The 18,683-nt window shown below is 52.6% G+C and overlaps 2 protein-coding genes across 10 annotated transcripts in view; both read left to right on the plus strand.

The window, feature by feature from the left end:
* The window catches only part of Pnpla7 (patatin like phospholipase domain containing 7), a 66,995-nt gene extending 58,653 nt beyond the window's left edge, over positions 1-8,342 (plus strand). For both annotated transcript variants that reach the window (XM_051184775.1, XM_051184776.1), the window contains 10 exons: positions 1,863-2,019; positions 4,072-4,188; positions 4,320-4,389; positions 4,888-5,004; positions 5,855-6,003; positions 6,274-6,426; positions 6,540-6,650; positions 6,785-6,869; positions 7,632-7,735; positions 7,918-8,342. In XM_051184775.1, the coding sequence (XP_051040732.1) occupies positions 1,863-2,019; positions 4,072-4,188; positions 4,320-4,389; positions 4,888-5,004; positions 5,855-6,003; positions 6,274-6,426; positions 6,540-6,650; positions 6,785-6,869; positions 7,632-7,735; positions 7,918-8,028 (1,174 nt within the window). In that variant the 3' untranslated portion in view covers positions 8,029-8,342. The remainder of the gene's footprint in view (positions 1-1,862; positions 2,020-4,071; positions 4,189-4,319; positions 4,390-4,887; positions 5,005-5,854; positions 6,004-6,273; positions 6,427-6,539; positions 6,651-6,784; positions 6,870-7,631; positions 7,736-7,917) is intronic.
* Positions 8,343-8,702: 360 nt separating this feature from the next.
* Nsmf (NMDA receptor synaptonuclear signaling and neuronal migration factor) lies at positions 8,703-17,445 on the plus strand. 8 transcript variants are annotated; one of them, XM_051184777.1, is made up of 16 exons: positions 8,704-8,995; positions 9,329-9,390; positions 9,958-10,458; positions 11,607-11,682; positions 12,485-12,490; positions 12,774-12,842; positions 13,536-13,588; positions 14,126-14,215; positions 14,662-14,786; positions 15,068-15,151; positions 15,289-15,322; positions 15,410-15,480; positions 15,672-15,751; positions 15,903-16,005; positions 16,163-16,238; positions 16,339-17,445. In XM_051184777.1, exons 1-16 carry the CDS (start codon positions 8,925-8,927, stop codon positions 16,434-16,436), a joined length of 1,599 nt encoding a protein of 532 aa, XP_051040734.1. In that variant the 5' UTR covers positions 8,704-8,924; the 3' UTR covers positions 16,437-17,445. The 8 variants fall into 8 exon arrangements, with proteins under 8 accessions (XP_051040738.1, XP_051040739.1, XP_051040734.1 ...); XM_051184781.1 differs by lacking the exon at positions 14,126-14,215 and having other exon boundaries at positions 8,703-8,995; XM_051184779.1 differs by lacking the exon at positions 12,774-12,842.
* The last annotated feature ends 1,238 nt before the right edge of the window (positions 17,446-18,683 follow it).

Here is an 18,683-nt window from a genome sequence, read left to right on the forward strand (position 1 = left end):
CACAGGTAATGTGGCCGCTGGAGGCCTGTACAGCCTAGCCTACTTGGCAACTCCATGTCATCTGTATGAGAGTGTCATGCACTGTAACTGCTGCTGTGATTTCAGGACAGTAGTATCTGAGTTATGCTGGCACGATAGAGTTATACCTATCTCTCTTTATCTGTGTCTAGTTTTCCTCTAAACTCATTTGTTAGCCCAGTTATGTGTTTCATGTTTATAATCTCCGCTTCATCCTGCTTATAGTTTCACATTCTCTGTCAGTTATCAATCCTGTCTTTAATTTTTTCAACTTGTTTTTATTTTTTATTTTTTTGAGACAGGGTCTCTTTCACTGTATAACCCTGGCCAGCCTGGAACTCTATATGTAGACTAGTCTGGCTTTGAGTTTACAGAGAGCCACCTGCCTCTGTCTCCAGAGTGCTAGGGTTAAAGCCGTGTGCCACTGTGCACCCAGCCCTCAACTCTATTTTCTTTTCTTTCTTTCTTTTTTTCTTTTTCTTTTTTTTTTTTTTTTTTTTTTTTTTTTTTTTTTTTTTTGAGGAAACAAGGTCTTTCTGGAACTCACTGTGTAAACCAGGCTTGGGGCTGGAAAGAAGGGTCAATGGTCACAAGCACTGGCTACTCTTCCTTGTCCAGTTCCCAGCACCCACATGGCTACTCAAAACTTCCTGTAACTGCAATTCCAGGGGATCTGGACTCTGCAGGCACAGACATGCATGCAGGCAAAATAGCCACACACCTGAAATAAAAATAAACCAGGCTGGCCTTGAGCTCGAGGAGATCCACCTGCCTCTGCCTCCCGAGTGCTGGGATTAAAGGCCTGTGCCACTATTCCTGACTCAACCTTTGTTTTAAAAGTTCTACTTAATTTTTTTTTTCTTGTGGTATTGCATATTGTTCTTTTTTGTGTGCTAAACATATACACAGTAAATGAATATTTTAACCATTATAGTGCAATGAAATATGCTCACATTGTTATACAGTTGTCAGGCCTATCCATTTCCAGAATATTTCATCATCCTAAATAAACTCTGCATTCATTACACATTCACTCCCATTCCTGGCACTCTGTGGTAACTCTTCTTTCCGTGTTCATGAATTTGCCTGTTACAAGATACCTCACATAACTGGGGTCATATATCTGTCATGTGTCTGCCTCTTTTACTAAGCATACTAACACATGAACTACACACAACACTTTGTTCACCCACACTTCTGGTGCTAAACACAGAGACTGTTTATACCTTTTTTAATGTGTATGGTAGTGGGGATCAAACCAAGTGTGCATATGGTAGGCAAGTACTTTACCATCTTTAATCCCTCGGTTTACTTCTGTTGTTTGTTTTGAATCTTGTCTTGTAGTCATGAGGTCCTTTCTTCTCCTGTGACTTGCTATGTTTAGTTTTAAGGCTTTAGGTCATAACTAGCCTGGTTTGAAAAGAAAAAAATGGGCACCTGAATTTCTGGTCTTTGTTGGGGCTAGCTGGTTTCTACTTTACTTTGACTCCTAGGGCAACCCTCAGTGATTACCAGGACCCTTTTTATTCCCTAGGGGGTTTTCATTTCCACTTTTCCCCATCCACAGGTGTGGTAAAGCAGCCACCCTCTGGCTCTCATTAGTAAAACCTCCTCCATCTCAGCCCCACAGTCACCTGTGCACCTCCACAGAGAGGGATCGTAAATCCTATCCAGACTCCTCTGGGAGCCTTTCCTCTCTTTGCACCATTGTCTGTGCTCATGCAAACTTCAGGTTCTGAAGAACCCTCTCACCGTGGGGGCTGCTCTGAGGCTCACAGAGCATATAGTTCAAGGGCTGGCCTGACTTTGGTGCTGATTTTCTTTCTCTGTTCTTACTGGTGAAGAGGTTGTGCCCAGGTAGGTATCGTCAGAGCCCTAGCAGAGTGTGGCATCCCCGTGGACATGATCGGAGGGACATCCATTGGGGCTTTCATGGGTGCTCTGTTTGCTGAGGAGCGGAGCTACAGCCAGATGCGGATCCGGGCCAAGCAGTGGGCAGAGGTAAGCAGGTACCCTCCACACTCAGGAAAGCTCTAATTTCAAAGAGACAAGAATGTAGGTCACGGCATGGCCTGTGTTGCAGAGGGAGAATATAAAGCAGTAAAAGATCAGGCAGATGGTGGGAGATGGCTAGAAGTAGGTGACAGGAGTGACCTGAGGTAGGTGGGGGGATGTGAACCTAAGGCAGGTAGTGGGAGGTGATCTGGTTTGTGTTCTCGTCTTCCCCAACCACCCTCCTGAAACAGGGTTTCACTGTGTAGCCTTGCCTGTCCTGCAACTCACTACGTAGACCAGGTTGGCCTTAAACACACAGAGGTCTGCCTGCCTCTGCCTCCCGAGTGCTAGGATTAAAGGTGTGAGCCACCATTGCTTGGCTGTGGTCTTCTCAGGTTTACCAGGTGACAACATGGAGGGCCAGTGCCATTAAAGGGGAGCTAGTGGATCCTATAGTCTCTGGAAACAAGAGGTGCAACTACACCAGGACTACAGTGGGCAGGGAAGAAAGATGGAGCTAGGGTCAGTCAAGATCAGGAAAGAGTACAGGCCTCAGATTTCTTTTTTAAAAAAAATACTTTTATTCTTGGGAATTTTATATGTATATATAATATCATGTCTACCTCCCACTTAACCCTCTCACTTCCCCTACAATCTCCCCAACATGTCTTCCTCCCAACTTCATGTCTTTTTACCTTTTCATTAGCTCTTTGAGAATTTCCTAAGTACACTTTGATCACATTTGAGTCCTCCCACAACAGCTCCAAGAGTTTCCCACTCCCCAGCCGTGCCTCAGGTTTCTAAGGCAGGATATGCAGTTTCAGATTGCTTAGTATGGCTCATTCCAGCATGCTTGGGAGGCATTCCTTGTTGCCTGGTCCCTAGTCCTAGATGATTTTGGAGAAGTGAGTATTGGCTTGGTATGAGTCAAACCAGGGAGGGGCTGAGTGTGGGCTCTAGGCTACACAGAAGATGTAGCTTCTCTGCTGTTAGTTGAGCCTTGTCATAAGTGGACACCAGAACGAAAATGGAAACATCAAACAGAGTCAAAGGAAGCAGAGCAGGTTCCCTTAGCTCCATCTTGCCAGCGGGCAGCTCATAGTCTTCTCGAGGCTGGACTGCTCTGTGGGATAAATGGAGCCCTGCTGAAACCATGCGTGGGATCAGAAGATTTTTGTGCTCTCCATTTCAAAGCCAAGCATACTGGTCATCCTCATGCAGAAGCCGAGGAGTGGGCTGTCTGCCGCATTCACAAAGCTAAGGGCACAGCCTAAGGCTCTGTCTAGAAGTGTTTCTTTCATGGTATGAGTGACCATCAATAAAGAGAACCTGGTGACACATCCTGTCCTTAATGATATGTCAGCAGTCACTGTCGGTGACCTCTAAGAGCAGTGACCACAGGAAAATGTGTTCAATTGGTATAGAGCAGTTTAGAGTGTAGTCATGGGCTGCAGAGCCCAGCCCAGGGCCTGTGAGAAGTGCTTTTCCTTCCTTCCTTCCTCTTGTTCATCTCGTGCCGAGGATCAGCAAAGGGAAGAGTCAGGGCACCTTGGGCTGCTCTTCCCATCATCCTGACATCCTGAGGGTAAACTAAGTGGTGGGACCATGCTGAGGTGGCCACCCTGGCATAATGAGGGTGGAGCTATGGACATACCTACCCACCAGCTGTGCGAAAGAGATGGATGACAATGGGACAGTCCAGCAGCTTCCTTAACTCAGGCCCTGGGCAGATTCTCAAGCTGTCTTATTCCTTGTTTTCTTTGCCACTCACTTGTCTTATGGAAGCTCTAAAGCTGGTGGCTCAGTATATCCAGCCTAGTACTCACTCCTGTGTAGGAAAATGTGGATGCCCAAAGCACAAAGGGGCTCTCAAGGAATAGCTGTGTGAGGCCCTGAGCTTCTAAGCTCGGGAGCTTGTGCTGGCCTCTTCACCTCCTAACACTTGAGGCCTGTGAATTCTCTTGGCTTCCTGTGTACTGATGGGGAAATGTGATTTCCTCAGCAAAGGTGTGTCCCCCCCCCCCGTCCCCCCCGTCCCCTCCCCCCTCCCGTCTCTAGGGTATGACATCGATGGTGAAGGCTGTATTGGACCTTACCTACCCAATCACATCTATGTTTTCTGGAACTGGCTTCAATAGCAGCATCAGCAGCATCTTCAGAGACCGGCAGATTGAGGTGTGTGTCTACCACACCTGGCTTGCACTGGATGCTTTGTCCATGTTCAATTGTCCCTAGATGGGCCTTGCCAGTGTGGGACAGGGAACAGTCTGAGAGGAGATTTCCTCTGATCCCTGTCCTCCCCACAGGACCTGTGGCTCCCCTATTTTGCCATCACCACAGACATCACAGCCTCTGCCATGCGAGTTCACACAGATGGTGAGAGCTTTCCCCAACCAAAAGTACCAAAGGGTCAGCTTAGTGGGTTCAGCAGCTCTAGGATCTTAGGCAGGTATGGGAGCATGGACAGATAGCTCCATGAGGGCACTGAGGGTCTTAAAAAGGAAGCAAGCATCACAAGCACATCTGCCATAGGCACACTGAAGTAGGGCAGTCAGGAGTGAGGATGTCAGGTGGATAAAAGGGCCTTTGGGAAATGAGCAGAGTTAGGGATGCACTCAGGCACAGGAGTCTTCACTTGATATCTGGAGACCATAGAGGAATACTTCAATGCCATGTCTTTTCAAGGCAAAGCCCTGTGCAATGAGAGGTCTGGTGGTGGTCTGTCCGGCTTAGTGTTCTCCCTGGAGGTAGATGTATGGGCTCTCATACTGACAGAGATAAGGTTCTGATTCTCCAGTGCAGGACAAGGACCACAAAGGGCAGAGAAAGGTTCCTTCCTAGCCCTTTTCCCACCAGACCTTCTTGATGCTCCAGGCTCTCTATGGAGGTACGTCCGTGCAAGCATGTCCTTGTCAGGCTACATGCCCCCTCTCTGCGACCCCAAGGATGGACACCTGCTGATGGATGGGGGTTACATCAACAACCTCCCAGGTACTGCAGAGGATGGGGGAGTGCCCCCCCCATGCTGGTACATAGCTCTTTGGTCATTCTGCCCTGTGGCTGCCTGCCACAACCGCCTCCGCATCAGGAAGGCTGGGGTGGTACACGTTTTCCTTGGAGTATGCCAAGAGAAAATGTCAGGCTGGCATCAGCTCATGGAGAACACATGCGCATGTGCCCATGCACGCACATGCGCACACCATGCTCCCAGCATATGGCTCTGCCTGCTAGCGCAGCAGCAACAGAACAAAGGCCAAGGAGACAAACCAGGAGCAATTGATTTCCATCTGTGCCCACAGTTGGAAACTAACAGCCTGCAGGTGTTGGGTGTACTATGAGTGAAGCCATACCTGCTACCTGTTGGCTACATACTTAGAAGGCTCAGAACACAGTTCTGTGCACATGGCTATACAAAAGCTGGGGCACATGATCTCCTGCCTCCATAGGCCCAGGAAGAATACTAGAGAGGGACCCCATGGTCCCCTGATGGAGCCAGCAATAGAAGCAGGGCCCTTTTAGTGCTCAGTGATACAGGCTCTGCCTCCAATCTGTTTTTTCCATTCCTTCTGGAGTGCTGCCCTATACCCTGGTTCTGCAATTTAAAAAAAAAAAAATAATTTACTTGCATTGATATTTTGCCTACTTGTCTGTCTGTCTGTCTGTGTGAGGGTGCCAGATCTTGGAGTTAGAGACAGTTGTATAGTTGCCATGTGGGTGCTGGGAACTGAACCCAAGTCTCCTGGAAGAGCAGTCAGTGCTCTTAACTGCTGAGCCATCTCTCCAGGCCTCTGGCCCTGCATTTTTAACCTGTGTGTTAACCAGGCTACCTTTTTCTCCATAGCGGATGTGGCAAGATCCATGGGGGCGAAGGTTGTGATTGCCATTGACGTTGGCAGCCGGGATGAGACGGACCTCACCAACTATGGTGATGCCTTGTCTGGATGGTGGCTACTTTGGAAACGCTGGAACCCTTTGGCTACAAAAGTCAAGGTAGGATTGGTACCAGATGGACTAGATGGCCTCTCTGGGACTTATATTCTCATCCTCCATGTGCCATCCCTAGCAGCAGGGATGTAGAAGCACCTCCCAAGCTCAGAGTCCAGCAGATCTGGGCCACTTGTACTGCTTCCCAGGCCCTGGGACTAACTCTGGGACACGAGGGGCTCAGTAGGTCACATCTTCAGGACCCTGGCTCAGAGCCCATCATGTTTCTAGGCCAGGAGGGAGGGCTAGGGTAGTAGACTCAAGCATTCTTGGCAGGTGTTGAACATGGCAGAGATTCAGACACGCCTGGCCTATGTGTGCTGCGTCCGGCAGCTGGAGATGGTGAAGAACAGTGACTATTGCGAGTATCTAAGACCTCCCATTGATAGCTACCGCACCTTGGACTTTGGCAAGTTTGATGAGATCTGTGTGAGTGTCAACAACTGACTACAAGGGAAGAGGGTTGTTAACTCTTCAGCCTCTCTTCTAAGGGCACAAGAAGGGGCTCCCCAAGTTCCTGATGGGACCTCCTATGTACACAGGAAGTTGGGTATCAACATGGGCGGACAGTGTTTGACATCTGGGTTCGGAGTGGTGTACTGGAGAAGATGCTGCAGGACCAGCAGGGGACGAGCAAGAGGAAGGACTGTGGGGTGAGAAGCAGGGTGGAGGGTCTGGCAGGGTGGGGCCCACTGCACTGAAAGCATTCTCTATGTCCACTCTACCTGTGTGCAACCTGAGACAGGTGATGTGCTGAGTCCCTGTGCTGCCTTCTACCTCACTCCAGGCATTCACCTGCCCCAATGCCTCCTTCACGGACCTTGCTGAGATTGTGTCACGAATTGAGCCAGCCAAGGTGCCTGCAGTGGATGGTGAGTTAGACGTCCAGAAACTGGGAACAAAGGTTGTGATGGGCTAGAGGAGGCCAGACCCCACTACTCTGGACCCTCACTCTTGCTCTTGAAGAAGTCACTGGCACTTGAGCTCTACTGACCAAGAAGCTTAACCACTGCTGCTCCTTTGTGTCAAGACCCTGAGATCATCTGTCCAGCCCAAGAGTTGCCATAGCAATGGGATTGTCCCCTAGGCCATTCAGGCTTCTCCCCTTGTTCTATGTAGTGTCCTAACCACATCACAGACCTTCAGGGGAGCCTGAGGGCCAGGTCCAACAAACACCGTCCTGCAATGGGGTCATCAAACACCATCCCCACCCTCACCCCCATTGTGAAACAGAACAACATGTCCTGCAGCATTCCCTGCTGTGTATTCCATCTTAAAGAGGAACTTGAAAGGTGCCCCAGGGGCTTCCCAGGGTGTGCTGGTATCCCTTTATGCAATCCTAGCCAGGCCCCCTGTGCATGCTTAGTAGGTAAGGAGGGTCAGCTTACTCCATGTTTTTATGAAAAACATATAGGACACATTGTGGAGTGAGGTGGACAGAGCCAAATGTGATGTATTGCTGAGTCTGCCACAACTTCAGTGGCAGCCCTAGGACTGAATAGATGGCTGTGTATGTGTTACCATGGAGCTATGGACGGGGGGTCCATGGCCATGTTCTGCCTGAGTTTTAGCTATGCTGGACACAGCCACTATCCTTGGGGAAGGGACCAATGCAGCCCTTTCTTCTGCTCCAGATGAATCTGACTATCAGACAGAGTATGAGGAGGAGCTGCCAGACATCTCCAAGGAGACATATGCTGACTTCCAGAGCACTGGGATTGAATCGGACTCTGACTCGGTGAGGTGCCGGGCCCTGCCTGCCCTGCCAGTGCCCTTGGTTGTGCCCATGTGAGGTATCCAGACAGTGCCTGCCCTGGTCCCTGATTCTGATTTGGCCACTCCCTCCCACTCCAAGTGATGCTTCCTGGGACCTGGCAGCCCCTGCTTCAGATATCTTGACCTTGTATGATTTGCTTCCAGGAAGATGAGCCTTCATTGTGGCAAGGGCCCTCAGGCGTGACTTCCCCAGAACAGTCCCAGGACTCCTGCCCTTGGCTCCCTGATCAAGATGAGCAGGGACCAAAACTCTAATGCCTCTCCTGCCTGAACTAAATACAATACAGCACAGTCCTCCGCTGGGCCTGACCCTTCCTTAGACTGAAGCTGCACCCTCTCCTTGGAGGCTACTTCAGTTGCCTGACAAGATCAAGCTGGTGGTGTATCCATCTGGTTTCTTCCAGGGAGGGACCTGGGCTGTATTAGAGGAGTCATGGGCCTCTTCTCTTCAAGGACACACCTTGCATCCCCACAGCAAGCAATACTGAGGGGTTCTGAAGCCTCTGTGAGGCATGGGAGAGTGGGATTGCCATATTAATAAAAGTCATTCTGATTGTGTGGATATTTCACTCCGGTGTGAAGTTTGCTATGGCAAAGAGCTAGATGGATCTGAGGTCCAGCAGGTCCCAGCAGGGTGTTCATATAACTTCTCAGGACTCTTTTGCTGGTTCCTGCAACCTCCAAGCAGCAGCTTCAATCTAGGCAGGCAGGATGCTCCGGGTCTGGTTGGAGCTAAGGTTTACCCAAAAAACCAAGATGAGCTCTAGGGTTTTTTAGGCGTTCCTCGTCCCAGGGCATACAAGGATCCTGCCCTAAAATAGAAGAGCATTATATTAGTTCGGAGAGGGTCGCCCAAGGAAGAAAGCCCGCGGGAGGAGCCGCCTTCTAGCCACGCCCTTATCTATCATCATGGGGGTGGTGCCAGGCCTGGCGTCAGGAGGCGGAGCACCGCCCCCGGGTCCAGCCGCGCTCTCCTAGAGTGGCTGGACGCGCAGGGCGCTGGGTGCGGCCATGCGGGGCCCGGGCCTGAGTGTGACCCTGACCCTGAGGCCGAAACCTAGCGCGACCTCAGGCACGGTACGGCTCCCCCGGCAGAGGCGGCGGGCGCGGGGCGCGCTCTGAAGCCCGGGGGATGCGCGGGCACCGTGACCATGGGTGCCGCCGCCTCCAGGAGGAGGGCGCTGAGGAGCGAGGCCATGTCCTCGGTAGCGGCCAAAGTAAGGTGAGTGCGGCGGACAGACCGGAGGTCAGGTAGCCGCTGCCGGCTTCTGCTGTGGTGTGTGCTGCTGCCCAGGCCCCTTGAAGCTTTCCTGTTTCCATTAGAGTGGGCCTCGGGCCTTACAACCTGACGCCCACAGGCTGGACAGATTGGACAGAAAGCGGTCGGAGGTCCGTGGTCAGGATGTCCTGGCTCTCTGTGGTGGGTGGAGAGAGCCCACCTCTCATGTTGATGTGGAGAGCTAGGGTGGGGGTGGGTCTGGTGGGGAGGGTCTTGCCAATGTCGAAGGCTGGTAGCCAGCATGCACTGACCGTGTTCCCTCTGCTTACCCTGCAGAGCAGCCAGAGCGTTTGGAGAGTACCTGTCCCAGAGTCACCCTGAGAACCGCAACGGTGCAGGTAGGGGCACAGGAAACAAAAGGGTTGTGTAGGGTTAGTTCTCTGCCCCAGGTCAGGGCTAGGGCCAGTGGAGTGTGAGCCTAGATGATTTATTGGCTTCCCTTCCTCACATCCCCTGCCCTCCAGAGCCCAGAACCCCAGGAGGAGCTCCAATCACCATCTCCATGGCGCCCTCCCAGCCTGGGTTGTTGGCATGGCAACAGGCCTCTTGGCACCCCCAGGGCTGGCACCACTGTCTCGGGGGCCAGCTGGTTGGGGGGGAGGGGGAGAAGTTGGCACCAGGCAAATGGGTGTATCTGCAGACTCGTGGGGGGAAATTGCCCTTTCTATTCTTACCTCTGATGATAATGCACAGGTAGTAAGTCCTGTTTGTCACCCCAGTTCACACTCTCACAAGGGCTTCAGGCCCAAATAATGAGAGGAACAGGACACCGGGAAGAACCTTTTCTAGTAACCAGAGCCCCTTTATCAAGCTTGGTGCTTGCTGGGGGTCTGTTGCCCTTGTGTACCGGGAGACTGGGAGGGTAGACCAGCAGGTTGAAGGTTCACCTGGTCCCTTTCCCTTAGACCACCTGCTGGCCGACGCCTACTCAGGCCACGAAGGGTCCCCAGAGATGCAGCCTGCCCCCCAGAACAAGCGCCGCCTCTCCCTCGTCTCCAACGGCCGCTACGAGGGCAGCATCTCAGATGAGGCAGTCAGCGGGAAGCCGGCTACAGAGGGCCCCCAACCCCGTGTGTACACCATCTCTAGAGAGCCAGCCCTGCTGCCCAGCTCTGAAGCTGAAACCATTGAGCTAGCTGTGGTGAAAGGGAGGAGGCAGCGGGAGCGGCACCCTCACCACCATAGCCAGCCCCTGCGTGCCAGCCCAGGCAGCAGCCGTGAGGACATCAGCAGGCCCTGCCAAAGCTGGGCAGGCAGCCGCCAGGGCTCCAAAGAATGCCCAGGATGTGCCCAGCTGGTCCCCGGTCCCTCCCCTCGGGCCTTTGGGCTGGAACAGCCACCTCTGCCTGAGGCTTCTGGCCGCCACAAGAAGCTGGAGAGGATGTATAGTGTTGATCGAGTGTCTGGTGAGGGGCCTTATCTCTGGGCCTGGGCAGGTTTGGGGTAGCATGCTGGCCTTCAGCAGCAACAAACACTGTGCAGCTGGGTATCATGGTGTGAAGGATAAAATCCCTTCAGTTTGGGCTCCCCACCACCCTTCCCAAATCCTATGGGTTGTGGCCTCCCTCAGATCAAGCAAATATACCAGAGTTTATCAAGGATACTTCCTGGAGGAGGGGGCCTGAGAGGATCTTGAATATGTATAAAAATGGCTTATTGGAAGCCAAGGCTGTCTTGAGAAACTACAAGGGAGGGAAAGTTGTTTGGGCCCTGAGATTAGCTCGTTAACTGGAGGCAAGGGTTAGAATGCCCCAAGGGCATGCTGTGTTTAGTAACTACCCTTCCCCATAGAGCACCCCACTTAGGACAGCCCAGCAACCCCATGCCCAGGCTTCAGAGACTAGCTCTAAGGGATCCTGGGAAGTGGACAGTCTTCAGCAAGGCAGTCTCCACTTTCAGGACCTATAGCTTATTAAAGCTTCTTGTAGGGCTATAAGGATAGGGTTACTGGGCCAGGTAGCAGCTGAGAAGGGTTACCTTATGCCCAGGGGGAGACAAAAATGTGACAGTCCAAGGACAGACTCCAGTTTTAGAGGAAGTTCCTCATACTCATAATAGCTAGCGGGAAAATTAAACAAGCGGGGGGGGGGGGAGCGGGGAGATTGTTCAGTGATTAAGAACACTTTCTGCTCCTGCAGATGACCAGGGTTTGGTTCCTAGCACCTACATCAGACCACTCACAGCCACTTGTAACTCCAGCTTCAGCAGAATCAGACAGCTCCAACCTCTCCTCTCCTCTCCCCTTCTCTCTCTCTCTCTCTCTCTCTCTCTCTCTCTCTCTCCCTCTCCCTCTCAAAGGAAAGAAAGAAAGAAAAGAAAGAAAAATTAAAAATGAGTCTTTTGTTTTTAGAGCTTCAAATCAGAGAGGGTGGGTGGAGTTACCTCCTAGAACTCCATCCTGAGCCAGCTTTTTCTTTCCTTGAGTGGACTCTGTCCTGTTGCCTTGACTCTACTACTGTTGCTGGCCCAGTGGGCCCAGAGTCTCTTCCCAATAGGGAGGGATCGGGCTTCAGGACACCTGTCCTTGTTAGCCATAGTCTCCTCTTTCTCCTAGATGATGTCCCCATCCGTACCTGGTTCCCCAAGGAAAACCTTTTCAGCTTCCAGACGGCAACCACAACTATGCAAGCGTGAGTCACTGTCCACTGCAAGAGTCCGGGACCCGGGTTTCCTCTTCCTAGGGTTAGGAAATGCTGACAGCTCTTGCCAGGCCTCTGGCACAGCTGGGGGCTTCTTGTGAACAGCTGCATGCACCAGCTTGTGCCAGGTCTGCTGATGGGCCAGGCTGAGGCTCTGAGTCCCAGTAGGCAGGGCTACCTGCTTGCTCCCTCAGACCATATCTTACTTTTACTTCTCCCTGCCCCTTTCCTTCCTTACATTCCTCGCATTCACTCATGCCTGCCCATTTACTCATGGCATTTATCTTTGTTTTTGTTAGGGGACCTGACTCAGACAGAGTTGCAGCGATAGCACCGGCACTAGGTGGTTTGGGGTGGGGGATTCTGGTCCTCATGTGTACCCCAAACTCCAGCCTCATTCTGCTTCATATATGGCAGGTGTCAGTTACCAGGGGTCCCTTGGAGGTCTGTTCCTCTTTATGTGACATGTGTCTGAGTTGTCCTCCCAAGGATATGCCTCAGAAGCAAGGTTCCCCCCCCCAAAGCCCACCCTCAGTTGCCATGGCAAAGTGGACAGGGCATAGGCAAGCTTTTGTAAGGCCAAACCCCCCATTCTTGCCTGGCCAGAACCCTGCACCTGGTGGTATGTGCCAGTGACTCAGCCTCTGGTGCCCTTTGACAGCTGGCCTTGAGTCCAGTAGACATCCTATTGGGAGGAAGCCACCTTCAGGGGACCTGGGGGGCTGAAGGAAGCCAGAGAGCCACACTCATTTTGTCTTCTTTCTCTTGCTGCCTCTTCACACTGTGACTTCAGCATCTCGTAAGTATGCCATGCAATGTGCACTTAGGGACACAGCCATTGTCCTGGGGGACCCTCCCACCCTTGGACAGATGTCTGCAGGTCAGGGACCCCGGGCCTGGGCAGTGAGTAGTGCTGAGCTCCCATCAGCCCAGCTTCCTGTGGACAGCTAGGCCTCAGCAGGGTCTGCTGGGAGCTGGGCCTGGGATGCCCCGCTGGGCCCCTGTGCTTGCGCCTGTGTCTCCACGTCTGTGTCCCTCCTGCCTTCAGTCAAGGGCAGTGCTGACTTGCGGCGGTTTCTCAGGGTATTCAGGGGCTACGCGGAGAGGAAGCGTCGGAAACGGGAGAATGATTCCGCGTCTGTAATCCAGAGGTAGGGCCTGCCAGCCACTCGCCACCAGGGTCTGTCTCTGGTCTGCACTGGCCTGGCCAGGGCCCTCCTGGCCCTGGAAGACCTGATGGGGGAAGGGTGGTGGCGACCACTGGCCTGGCCCTGCTCTGGGGACGTGGCAGACAGGAGAGGCCATGTGACCAGGCTGCATTTCAGCCTCTGGACCTATCCTTGGATGGTACATTGATAGTCATACTGCAGCCAGGTGGCCCTGAAGCCTAGAGCTGTTCATCCAGTGGCACAGCCGACCCTCTCCAACTCCCACCAACCTCAGATGTGTGCCTGGGAAAACATTTGGTCTGTTTCAGACATGGGGTCTTGGCAGGGCCCATAATTTGGGGGAAGAGAGAACCTGTTTCCCTAGTGGGGAAGAACACTTTGAAACCCCCAGACAAACTTGTGGGTGTGGGTTCAGGTAGAGGATATTAGGGTGTCTCTGCAACAGAGGAGATGACTGTGAGACGCCTCAGCAAGAAACAACTGGCAAGAGAGATAGATACACATGCCTCTGTTCTGGAGTTCTAGAAGGATCTCAGGAGGAGGCAGGGCTTATATATGAGCCTTGGGAAGATTGTTCTGTGTCCAGCCTCAATGTGGTCAGGGATTAGGTGGGCAGGAGCCACCATCCACCCCTCTATGGACACTCACCCCCCATCCCCATGGTTTCTCCTTCAGGAACTTCCGCAAACACCTGCGCATGGTTGGCAGTCGGCGGGTGAAGGCCCAGAGTAAGATGGGTATCGGGGAAGTGGGTAGTGCTGTGCTTAGCAGTCTGGGGCTTCATGGCAAGCTGGGGCTTTGCATGTTGGCAGTCCACCTCCCTCAGTCTGTTGTAGCTCCACATTTGCCATGTTCTGCCTTTCCCTCAGGCCTTGCCCCCTTTCCTGGTGTTCTGCTCCTGTCCGGCCCTATTTCAGGGTTCTGTCTTGCTTCCCCAACAGTGAGTGTTCTACGTCACCCAGGCCCTACTTGACCAGTACCCTAACCCAGTGCTCTACCTAGCCTAGGCCCCACCCTGAGCTCACTCGATAGTCTACACCGTGCCTTTTGTCTCCACCCTAATGTTCTCCAAGTTCAGACTCTGCTCCTAGTATTCTGTGCTACTACACAGAACTTAGACCATTGGTCTTAGTCCACTATATGTGACCTCAGGCCCCATCCTTGTCAATGTCTGCCTCTCCACACACCCAAGCCCCCAGCCTAGGGCCTGAGTCTGCTTTGTTTTTTGCCCCCTCTGGCTAATGGGGGTTTTGCTCTTACTACAGCGTTCGCTGAGCGGCGCGAACGGAGCTTCAGCCGGTCCTGGAGCGACCCCACCCCTATGAAAGCCGACACTTCCCACGACTCCCGAGACAGTAGGTGTCCAGTTGTAGGCTGGCCCACTTCCCTGACAAATTCCCTTAGGCCCATATCCCTGCCAAGGGTCCCATGCAAGTACTGCTAGGCTTCCGCGCTTCTGCTCTCTGAGCCTCAGTTTACCTGTCTATGAGATGGGAGTACCTGGCATCTCCTATCTCTTAGGTGGGGTTAACTAATGGCTAAGCAGTGCTAACTGGGGCATCTGTAAGGTGGCACCCGCTGTCTCTCAGGGCATACTTGGCCACAGGTGACACTTGTGCTGGGTCCCAGCTTCACATGTCTCTTCCTCTTCCTATGTGGGACTGCTTTCCACTGATGTCAGTGGCCCAGCCCTCAGTGTGCTGTGACTACAACCTTATAACCTACCCAAACACCCTCCAGGACATGGCTGGGCTTTATGGGTGGTATGCCCCTGTCTTGGTGACCCCCTCCTGCCTCCTAGGCAGTGACCTGCAGAGCTCACACTGCACCCTGGATGAGGCTTGTGAGGACCTGGACTGGGACACAGAGAAAGGCCTGGAGGCCATGGCCTGTGACACTGAGGGCTTCTTGCCACCCAAGGTCATGGTGAGGCCTGGCCCTGGGAACATCCCCATGGCATGTGGGTGGAGTAGAGTACAGCTTTGTCCCCTGATCCTCTGCACCATGCCCACACTCCATCCTTGGCTTGGGGAGGGGTCTTTAGGTTCCACCTTAGCTGTGAAGGTCCTTAGGGTATCAACCCTCTGCTTCCTGGGGCAGTTTCAGAGGGCTCTACCCTTGGTTACAGCAGAGTGGGGGGTCATCACAAGACCTTTTCCCCCTTGGCTGTGGGATGCACCTCATAGGACTTTCCCTGTCCCCCACAGCTGATCTCCTCCAAGGTGCCAAAAGCTGAGTACATCCCTACCATCATCCGCAGGGATGACCCCTCCATCATCCCCATCCTCTACGTGAGTGTCCTTTCCAACTCTATGCATCCAGACAAATCCCGGGTATGCCTCTCACTCTGGGTCCAGCTGCTGGTGCCTGAATGCCTGGGGGAGGGGGTGCTAGCAAGGGCTCTGATGTGTGGTCTATCTGTTCTCAGGACCATGAGCATGCAACATTCGAGGACATTCTGGGTATGTACCTTGCTCACTTCAGCTGGTGGCTGGCAGGAAGGGTGGCCTGCATAGGGAGGGACAGTGCTCATAGCCCTCTGTCCACAGAGGAGATAGAGAAGAAACTGAACATCTATCACAAGGGGGCCAAAATCTGGAAGATGCTGATTTTCTGCCAGGTAGAACCAGCCTTTTCTTTCTTGCCCAGGAGAAGAGGTCAGTGTAGTAGGGGTAGCAAGCCCAAGACTCTACTGCATGTGTCCACATGGTGGGAGTGTTTATGTGTGGGTACATTTGTGGACTGGGTATGTGGACATCTCATCCTAGCCTCCCTCTAGTACTCCTGAGGCCTGAACCTGACCTCTTACAGGGCGGCCCTGGACACCTTTATTTGCTCAAGAACAAGGTGGCCACCTTTGCCAAAGTGGAGAAGGAAGAGGACATGATCCAGTGAGAGGGGAGGGTACTGTGGGTTGCGGGTGGGGCACTCTTGAACCTGGTATATTCCTTCCAACTCCCTCCCTCCACCCATGCTTCTTCCCGTGGAGTTCAGCCCTGGGGCCCTCAGCCCTGAGCTGAGGCCATCTGTAATCCCCACCAGCTTCTGGAAGAGGTTGAGCCGCCTGATGAGCAAAGTAAACCCAGAGCCGAATGTCATCCATATCATGGGCTGCTACATTCTGGGGAACCCCAATGGGGAGAAGGTAGGAACTCTAGACTTGTGAGAAAGCTGGACAAGGCCTTCTGCTTGTCCTGGTACTTCCTCCTGCCTGAGTCCTCCTCCTCTCATGCCTGGGGTCCTAAGCAAGGAGGGTGGGCCCCGTTCTTAGCCCCAGACTCATGGCCTTGCCCTTCTTAAAGCTATTTCAGAACCTCAGGACCCTCATGACTCCTTACAAGGTTACCTTTGAGTCACCTCTGGAGTTGTCTGCCCAAGGTGAGTTGTCCCAGCCGACTGAGTAGGGGGCTGCAGGAAGTTTGACCCTTCTGGGACCTGCTCAGGCTTGAGCCTCCTGGCTTTTCCATCTCCTGCGTAGGGAAGCAGATGATTGAGACCTACTTTGACTTCCGGCTTTACCGCCTGTGGAAGAGCCGCCAGCACTCAAAACTGCTGGACTTTGATGATGTCCTGTGAGAAGCATGGGCCATGCCCGGGCACCACCAGGCCATTCCTCTGGACTGGGAACCTGGAGCTGGGCCGCCTCTTGCACCTAAAACCACGTGGCCCTGGTCTTGCCCACAGCTACTTCAGGGACCCTCAGACATTGCTCAGGTTCTCGTAGGGTCTGGTCCTCGCTGCACCAGTGGGCCACAGAGGCCACAGTCCTGTCACGCCTCGCCTGGGGGCCGCACCATTGGGGCCCCTCCATGGGGTTCATAGAAATAAGTGCAATTTTTTTACACCCCTGAAACAATTTGAAGGGAGGCAGCATTACTAGTTAACTAGTTAAGCACTCTGCTACTAGTTACAGTGTAGACAACCGGCCCAGTGTGTGTTCAGGTCCTCCTGTCCCTCAGCCCCTCCGCCCTGACGTATTTGATCACCAGCACCAGGATGGCCCATCTATGTGGGGCCGGCACTGTCAGGCTGCCTAGCCTGGCCCGGTCTATACTGGCCAAATCTGTCTGCTTTCACCCCTCTTGTCACCCCTTGCTTTCTTTGACCTCATCTTGGCAAGGGGCAGCCTGGGCAGTAGGAGGGAAGAGCTTCACCTCCCCTTTTCTCTGAGGAGGCACTGGGCTGCCCCCCGTCGCCCGCCTCCTCAAGCCTACTCATTTCCCTTGCTGCTGTTGAACTCAGCTTTTCCCAGCCTTGATCTGGAAGCACAGAGGCTTAGGGGCTGGGCCCTGGAAGGTCAGACCCTCACCAACACTGTAGTGGGGGCCTGGATCTGTCACCCAGGCTGGAAAGTCAAGTTGCTGGTGAACTGTGAAGTCCCCAGGACTCCCCTCACAGTTTTGCCCAGGGTCTAGCAGGGTGGGCTCTCTTGTACATAGTTGGAGCTTGGGGGCAGGCCCCCCTTTTGTAGAGCCTGGGGTCTGAGGGCACCTGGCTGTGTCCCTGACCAAGGGGAGTTAGGATTGGGCTCTGAACAATGTACGATATCCCCTAGAGTGACCATTAAACTTGACCCTCTGCTGCAGCTGCTGTGTGGGTCTTCTCATTCGCTACTCACTCTCTATATGCATGCCAGCCTGAGGCCACTGCTGCACGGCTTCCCTCACTCCTGGGCCTGGAAAGGGTGAGGCCATCAAAGCATCCACCTTAAGGATACATAGTATGGGAAGATATGGTAGTGATCTCCCAGAATGTCCATCAACCAACCAGCACAGGAGAAAGTGGAGGCAGCATCTTCCAGGGAGCAATCATTATAGGGAGTTACCTGTGAACCCAGGAAAAGGCTAAGTAGGGTCTGAGGTGAGCAGAAACAGTCCCTATCCCTGCCCCTATCTGTGGGAATGGGATAGAGGGTTGCCCCCAACCTCTTTGAGGCCACCCTGTTCATATTACCAGAGCAAGAAGCCAGAGAGTGTCCAAGCTGTAACCAGACTTAGCTACTTGACTATTACTTGTCCAGGGACCAGAGTAGCTGGGCAGTTCAAGGGCTGGGGGTGGGGTAGGGGTACAGTATACAGCATGACAAAGCCTGGCAGGCTTTGAGGATAGGTGCTAGGGACTGCCACCAGGACACTCCAGGAAGGATCAAGAGGAAGAAGGCATGGTTTGGGTGCCACCATCAACAGTTTTGGAAGATTAGCTTAGATGAGCCTATTCTTTTACAGAATCACATGCAATCCAAGAGAGAGAGAGAGAGAGAGAGAGAGAGAGAGAGAGAGAGAGAGAGAGAGAGAGTGTGTGTGTGTTTCTAGTCACTGCCCCATGGAGTCTACATGATTCTCTTATACAGGCCAATGGGATAGTGTTGTTTTTTTTTACGAGTAGGTTTTTCCACCAGCCTTGTCCCACTGCCACGCCAGCCCCACATAACACACAGAGACTCTGTATTAGATATAAAGCTGTTGGCCTATTACTAGCATTTCTTATTGGCTAACACTGTCTTAAATATTAACCCATTTCTATTATCTAAGTATTTCCACATGGTCTGTCTTACTGGAGAGAGGATCCGGACCTCTGTTTTCTCAAGTCCTACATGTTGAATCTCCTCCCTACTACTCCCGAATCCTCCTTGTCTCCTAGTCCCACCTATCTTGCTTTCCTATTGGCCAACAGTGCTTTATTCATTAACCAATAAGAGAAACATATTTACGTAATGACATCTCCCATCATCTTCTCTTTTCTGTCTAAAATAAAAAGAAGGATTTTAACCTTAACATAGCAAAATATATAACAAAACAGTTATCAAATAAGAACCACAGTTAA

Source organism: Phodopus roborovskii, unplaced genomic scaffold (assembly GCF_943737965.1).
Source record: "Phodopus roborovskii unplaced genomic scaffold, PHOROB, whole genome shotgun sequence".
Lineage (NCBI taxonomy): Eukaryota > Metazoa > Chordata > Mammalia > Rodentia > Cricetidae > Phodopus > Phodopus roborovskii.

Excerpts from the sequence above, each read along its gene's own strand:
- Nsmf (XM_051184777.1), top strand. The coding sequence starts at position 8,925 with ATGGGTGCCGCCGCCTCCAGGAGGAGGGCGCTGAGGAGCGAGGCCATG. Across the intron at positions 9,391-9,957 it reads TGAGAACCGCAACGGTGCAG|ACCACCTGCTGGCCGACGCC; the intron begins GTAGGGGCACAG and ends CCTTTCCCTTAG. Across the intron at positions 15,481-15,671 it reads AGATGCTGATTTTCTGCCAG|GGCGGCCCTGGACACCTTTA; the intron begins GTAGAACCAGCC and ends GACCTCTTACAG.